The 8,190-nt window shown below is 39.2% G+C and overlaps 1 protein-coding gene across 1 annotated transcript; it reads right to left on the bottom strand.

Annotated features, from left to right (window-relative positions):
• Positions 1–389: 389 nt before the first annotated feature.
• On the bottom strand, positions 390–8,059 carry LOC145392186 (haloalkane dehalogenase-like). Its single transcript, XM_080266636.1, has 2 exons — positions 7,798–8,059; positions 390–1,189 (listed from the first exon to the last, which is right to left on the bottom strand). Exons 1-2 carry the CDS (start codon positions 8,057–8,059, stop codon positions 390–392), a joined length of 1,062 nt encoding a protein of 353 aa, XP_080122762.1.
• Positions 8,060–8,190: the final 131 nt, after the last annotated feature.

Below are 8,190 nucleotides of genomic sequence, written 5' to 3'. Positions count from 1 at the left end.
TCTTATGAGCTTTGTACTGTTCATGAAAACTTCTGTCAACAGCTCCCATTCAGCCACAACTCTACTTATCTCACTATACAAGGCATACCTTACTGCTCGTTTTTTCAACTTCATATTTTCCTCCTATGTGCATTGGTCCTCTTCTTCACCATACGCTCCTTAAGCACCATGCCACATATCAGTAATTTGTGATGCTGCACACACAAAAATGAGAATGGTCATACAAATGTGTACTGCTCACATCCATTTCAGGTATTTCAAGCACCACAGTTGTAAATCATGTGCTGGCAAACTGAAAATATTATCATCTGTTTTCATTACAGCTACAACACCATACTGAATCATAATAAAAGACAAAACTATAACAATATTTTATACAGTGTCAAAAACTATAGCTTGCCATCAATGAAACTTGTAATATTTAAGGCCAGTTCCTCACCCTTGTCCTCCTGCAAGAAATGACCAGCACCAACCACAGTCTTCGTGACTGCGTGTGGAATGAGACGGATAAAAGTTTTGACTTCTCCTCTTGTGATTGGATCTCGATCTGAGAACATTATCAAGACTGGATGCTTCCATTGGCTCGCCAAAAAATCTCGTGTGGCCTTCATATCCGTGGCTACAGTAGTGTGGGAGGTAAGAGGCACCAAGAGGGGCCATTTTGCTGCTCCTGCTTTATGCAATCTGGATGGGAAAGGGGCTGCATAGGCTTCCAAAACAGCGTTACTAGGGTTGATAAGCCCACGTTTAAAGATGTCATAGATGGGCATAGCTGTGCCCAGAAGACGAGCAAAGCTGCGCCATAAAAGGAAAGGCATTACACGTCCAATGTTAGAGAATGAAAACTCCATCCCACATGGTAATCCAGTATTCATTATAACAAGACGTGAAAAGACATGTGGCATGTCTTTGACAACTGAAAGTCCTGTAAGGCCACCCCAGTCCTGACACACCAGTGTGACGTTGGTAATGGCCAAGTGGTCCAGTAGCAGCCGCAGTGTCATGGTGTGTAGCTCATGGGTATATGCCTCCATAGCAGTGAATTTATCAGACTTACCAAACCCAATGAAATCTGGGACAACAACACGATGTCCAGCATTGACCAGCCTGGTTACAACTGAGCGATACAGAAATGACCAGCTTGGTTCCCCATGCAGGCACAAGATAGTCTCTGGAGCATCACGTGGACCTGCCAACACAGAAACGAGGATGTATTACGTCATCAGGATATAATATACAAACACATTTACTGTACTTCCTTCGCATGTCCCTGAACATCACTGATCTTGATTTTAGTTTCCTCTTTTGACACAAGGCAATACCACTACTCCTGCACACAAAACAATGCACTCAATAATCACAAGCATAACTTCAATAATCTACATGAATCCTAACCAGATGAAAACAACATCAACAGATTTTGCTACGCAGAATATTTTGTATAACATTACTTGACCAAATATATGTAATAGCTATGAAACTGCTCTTAATAATATAAAAATAATCACTAGCATTTTCTGTAGTGATAATCACAGCACTAAACAGGTAATGACAGTTTACAGAATCCAATGGAATGCACAGTACAATACACAGGATTAACAATGCACTTCATAATTATAACACTGTAAGTTATAAATCGATTACCAGTAACCAAGGGCATACCATATTTTCCCACCCATTATAATCAGTATACAGTAAAACCTTGATATAACGGATTTCAATAGACCAGAATTCGCTTTTATCGGACTCGAGGAGCTACCGGACTAAATTCCTATATATCGGAAAACATCCGATAAAGCCAGAAGCTGTCCGGACTGCCTGACCACTTCAGCTATGTTCACCACAATAAGGTAAATAAAAGACATGTTTATCAGTGTACAGAAGAGTATTACAGTATTATATATATTATACCACTTGATTAATGTAGTGAAGTTTATAACACAGTACAGTGGAAGCTCGATTATCCAGGCTCGGATTATCCAGCTTTCGGTATATCCAGGCCGTGACCGAATGGTTCAGTGGTACAGTAATACATAGAATTATCCGTACAATAGCTCCGGTTTAAACAGGAGGCATCCAGCTGCTAAGGAGCGAGGCATGGGTAAACCAGAAAGAGTCTGCTCACCCTGCCCCCACCCACACCTCCTGTTCACAACTCGATCACAAGGGTGGTAGGGTGGACTTTGGTGTGGCAACTGATACTCCTGACCTAACCTAACCTTGCTTAACTACTTAATAATTTAACCTAATTTAACCTAACCTGACCTAACCTGGGCTCCAGTTGGGAAATTGGGAAACTAAATCCACTTTTGTGTACAATGAGTTTCTTCCATTATGCCCGAAGCAATCGTAGGTACGGCTTAAAGAACGTGATAATAAAAGAGAAAATCTTTCAGCAAGAGGTAATTTACTACCCTCAAAATAGAAAAACACAGAAAACAAACTGGAGGAATATGAAGTGAATCGGTGAAGTCTTAAGGCTGTATGCTTAGACGAAAAGTAATGGGTTTCCCAATTTTAGGGAACGAAATGGAACAAGAATGTCTGCTAATCAGAAAAAAAAAAAAAAATACTCATCTCATGTGTTCTCGTAAGTTAGCATTCAGTTCTGCATTCTTCGTTAGATATCGCGCTTCCCAACACATTTCGGACAGACAAAGCATAGTTATTTCTTCCTCTTACATTTACTGTTCATTCTTTTGTTCATTCTTCTGTGTACTGTATGTGTGAAAGAGAGTATTAATACAAACAATAATGCATTCCATTAACCCCATCATAGCTGCCAGCCTCGAACAATGCTTTACTGTACCGGTGTCAGGGATGCTGGGTTAGGGAGTGCTATAAAAAACTGCGAACAATTATGGGAAGGGTACGAAGGTTACTGGTATGTTTTCACGACCCTCCTCTACCATCTCAAACAGTTAAGCAGCCTCAAATGTTTTCGCCAATATGTTTAAATGCTAATGTAACATGCACCCTAATAATGAGTAAGTTTCTTCCATTATGCCGGAAACAATCGTAGGTATGGCTTAAGGAATGTTATGATAATACGCGAGGAAATCTTTCAGCCAAACGTAATTTACCACCCACAAAATAGGCAGAAAAATACAGAAAACAAACTAAAGCAATATGAATTGAATTGGTAAGGTTATTAGGCTGTATGCTTGGATGAAAATATATGAGTTTCACAATTATAGGGGACGAAATGGAACAAATACGTTTACTAATAAGAAAAAATACTTTCATCTCACGTGTTCTCGTAAGGTGGCATTCAGTTCCACATTCTTTGTTCGATGTCGCTTCCCAACACATTTCAGACCGAGAGAGCATACAGTTATTTCTGCTCCTTACAGTTAAGTGTACATTTATTGCACATTCTTTTGTTCGTTCGCATATGTGTGAAAGAGAGAGTATTGATACAAACAATAATGTATTCCATTAACCCCTTCATGGCTGCCAGCCTTGAACAATGCTTTACTGTACCGGTGTCAATGACGTTGAGTTAGGGAGAGCCATAAAAACTGCGAACAATTTTGGGAAGGGAATGAAGGTCACTGGTATGTTTACACGACCCTACAGTACCATCCCAAACAGCCAGGCGGTCCTTTCATCCCAGATGTTTTCGCCGATATGTTTAAATGCTAAAGTAACATGCACCCTAATTTTATGTTTAAATGCTAATGTAACATGCCCCCTAATTTTATTCATTCTTTCACGAATCATAGCAAATCACAAGATGGGTTTCGGGAGGAGGGGAAAAAGCCAGGTGTACCAGACAAGTCTTTTCACATCTGTAAGAAAAAGAAACTGACTTTATACCTTTGAAAAAATGGTTTTAAGGTCTGCCACGGGAGCACACAAATTTCTGAACTCACGAACATTGAGGATTTGAGGGGGGTAAACGTACACTTTGCTGTAAGCAGTAAAAGCACCTTACCAAATCAGTTCATCCTGATAGTCTATTATATTTTTCTGATTATTTCTGGGTTGGTAAATAAACATTTCTTGTTAAATCTGTTTCCCCGCTGTTTTTAGCTGTTCTGGTGTGACGACTCTGTTTGATTCATTAATGTAATGGCAGAAGACACTGTTCTAATCTAAGTGTTTAAACCTGGCCTAACCTGGCTTAACTGCACCTAATAATGTAACCTAACCTAATCTTCAGTTGAGAAGTTGGGAAACAAAGTTCACATTTGAGTACGATGAGTTTCGTCCACTGTGCTGGAAACAATCGTAGGGACAGCTTTAGAACGTGACGATAATAACAGGGAGGAAATCTTTCAGTAAGAAAACGTGATTTACCGAACTGAATATAGTCCGAAAAATACTGAAACAAGCTGGAGGAATATACATTGAATTGGAAGGGTCTTTCTGGTACTTAAAGTGTACATTTACCGGTAAATAAATCAGTCTAACAGTACATTACTTGTGTTTTGTTTCCGCCGGATTAATTGTGCTTTCGGACTAAACGGGCACCCCTTAACACCATAGCCCGGATAATCGGGTTATCTCGGTACAGTATCACAGTGGTAGTCAAAACAGTTTAAAAACAGTTCATGCGATCCAGAATAATGTCTGATATATCGGAAAAAGTCCGGATTAGCAGGGTGAAGTCCGGATGTTGCTTTAATCGGAATTTCGCATTTTTCGGAATGGTTTGGGTCCCAATTAGGCCGTTACTGAGAAGTCTTACCATATGTTAGCTTTTCTCTTTCTCAAACTGAAAGACTGTACATGCTTGGCAAGTTACTTGATAGTACAGTAATCAAGCAATAATTTCCTTACTTTTCAAAGAGTCAAAGTGAATGGTATATAAAAATACAGACATTTACCAGAATCTTTACCTTTAACAGTACTGGTGATATATTTTTTCCCCATTTGTTGTCATATATGTATACATACATACATACATACAAACATACATATATACATGAATTCACTTATTCATTCATCATCTAATCCTGTGCTTCCCCATGAGGACAGTAGGAGCCTAGGGCTAGGCAAGATGGTCCTGACATTTAAGATGAGAGTGACCAGCCTCACTCATCCCTGAGTGACATTATGTGAGCAATAAACCCCAACCACCCCTTGGATATAAACCTTCACCAGTCAATCTGATTGGAGCACCTTAATTACCCACTAAACCACCATATGCCATAATTTGGTTATATGTTACCATCCAGTGTGGTAAATGGTTTCCTGGTGTACTCAAAACCTTCTGGCTTGTCACTCATGGTAGTCACAAGCCAAATGGTTTCTTGTACACCAGGAAACCATTTACTTCACTGAGTGGCAACCATGTACCCAAATTATGGCACCTGGTGGTTTAGGGGGAAATTAAGGCACTCCAATCGGATTGGGTTGGTGCAGGTTTATATTCAAGGGGTGGTTGGGGTTTATTGCTCACGTAATGTCACTCAGGGATGAATGAAGCTGGTCACTCTCATCTTAAATGTCAGGACAAACCTGCCAAGCCCAGGGCTTCTATGCTCCTCATGGGACAACATTGGATTTGATGATGAATGAATGAATGAATTTACGAATATTTGTATGTATGGAAGTAAATACATACATATATTCTGAAATGCAGTATTCCATCTTTGCATGGGCTACTGTTGATCACTTTAGGGTTATCAAAGCTTTCTGGACTCCTACAGCATTCTAATTAAGTCCCCTAGGACAAAGGCCCCTTCTCAGGCATTCATCCCACATTTTTCTTCTGTCTGCAAAGGCTCTTCCTTCCACAACCAGTTACTTTCCCACAGTCTCTCCGTTAGTCTAAACCACCTCAGCTTTCCTAATAAACTACTGTATCTCACCTCCACTCTCAACACCCAAAAGTCTTAGTTCTGCACAAGTTTTAGTGTCGCTGTGTGGGATTCAACATGCATTTTGCCAGTATCACTGCAGACATATTCCTTCATAACTACCCATGTTTCACTGCTACAGAGCATCACCCTTTCAAACTTAATGCACAGAAATTTCTTTTCATCTGGAAAGTTCCTTATCATCAATAGTGGCATAAGCCATCTAAATTTCTTCCAACTGCTTCTAATACACACAGCCATACTGGCTTCTGGACTACCAGCCTCACTAACAATATCCCCAAAGTGGCAAAAGCCATCAACACACTCAAAACCCATATCACCTACAAAGATCAAACAATAAGGAGCCAATACCATCAAATTAATATACATTTAACCCTAACCACATTATTCCTCCACATATCATAAAAAAAAAACAATATATAGTACTGAATAAGGTAAACTAGTAACCTGCAATCAACTCCTAAATCACTGACATATAATACTACCTAAAAGTCACACAAAAATACCCAATACATGAGAAACCTTAGTAAAATGCAACCATCTCACTCGGGTATGCCTCATACACTGTAAAGAGAAATTAATATACAGTACATATTCTTTTGCCAGGGCTATTTGTACCAAGGGGCTGCAAGGAACGCAGCACGAGATTATGATATTCATCTAATGTAGTTTCAACATAAAAGTTGTGTTAAACAGCACCTTCTATTACTGATCCATTAAGAAAAGGGGGGAAATTTGGCAAGTCCAAGGTGTGATTTCTAATTTGAAAACAAGTATCCCTCATTTTAAAAATTCAGATACAATTGCAAAAACAAATTTATTTTGAGTAAATGTATGCTGAACAGGTTATGGTATAACATGGAATCACCGAGGTTTGATGTAAGGCAACTGGAGAAATCTACCCTGAGAGAATCTGCTACATCTATATAATGTTTGCATCAGCATAATCATAATTTTAATAGACATCAAACACAGCAACATCACAATGCAATATGTACTGCACTAAAGACTTAAAAAAGTTTTCCTACACTAGACTGTACAAAAATACAGCAAACTAGGTCCAAGGATAACTCAGAAGTTTCTGATCCCGTCCACTTCACTTACAATATTTCAAAAAGAGGCACCAAAACAACATGTCCACCATTTTCCTCAAGACATGGTAACTCAATTTTAAACCTGGCAACTGTAACTGTGAACAAGCTCTGAATGTCTGAAAAGCATCAAGTACTGTACATTATATCACACTGATGAATTCATCATCTGGCAAATGCCACAATATAATACCTGTACTAAGTAAGGAAACTTGCTGACAAAGTTCATGCAATATTTTCTAACCCCCTGACATGGAGAATTTTGCCACTGATGTATATACAGTAATACTTAGTCAGGCAATTCCCAGAAAAATTTCCAAATGACAACACTGATAACAATGTAACAAAATTGTTAGTAATCCTCTGACTGGCAGGATTTTTCAACTTCTGTATAAAAATTAACTGACAAATCGAATACAATATGATGGTCACTAGAGGGGTTGTCTGCTGATCCAGTGGACACAGGTTCAAATCCTTGTTAGGGCAGGGAACACTGTAGTAGTTTGAAATGTGTTAAAAGCAGACTTTACTGATCTACCATAAATCCTGCTAACAAGTCATAAAAATACTCCTGCTAATGCCAATAAAACAGTCCTGAATGAGACAGCCCTAGCATGAATTCAATAAGGATGATGGGTGTTAGTGCTGAAGTGGTGACATGTGGAGCTGTATGGTATGTATGACTTCTGGGTCTGAGGGAATGGACTGTTAAGCCAATGTCCTGTGTTGAAGATACAAAAAAAAAAAAAATAGTGAATGCAGCTACTGTGTCTAAATCAATATTCTACAGTAATTAAAAATACCAGTCATAATATTACTTTTATGGCATAATGGATGCAATAATAGTAAACCTCATACCAAACTCCATACTCATTTACCTTCATCCACATAGTGTAGCCGAGGCAGAATCTTCCCACCGCCAATGGGCAACTCCACATAGTTAGGCTCAAAGGCATACCCCAGTCTCTCGATGCCTCTGAAGCAGTCATCAGGTGTTCTAACGACAGACGGAGTTTTTCTGCACACTATGAAGGCAACCAGACCTTGCAGTGCCTCCTTCATGATGCAAAGTGACTGCAAGGTTAACACAATAGCTGGGAACACCACATACCGCTTAAAATACCACTTGAGCTTCAGCATCTTAGTGAGAATGTCCTGTGGATGGTATGGTTGTGTTACTAATATAGTGAACTGTCCTATACTATGGTACAGGAAAATAGTACTGTGCACTGATCCTTAAACCTTAAAAGACAATGTACAGTATCTACTTG

The sequence above is a fragment of the Coenobita brevimanus genome, chromosome 21, assembly GCF_032717465.1.
Source record: "Coenobita brevimanus isolate Jiangsu-jjx chromosome 21, ASM3271746v2, whole genome shotgun sequence".
Classification (NCBI taxonomy): Eukaryota; Metazoa; Arthropoda; class Malacostraca; order Decapoda; family Coenobitidae; genus Coenobita; species Coenobita brevimanus.
Note: the sequence above shows the minus strand (reverse complement) of the source record. Positions and strands in the feature narration are given on the sequence as shown.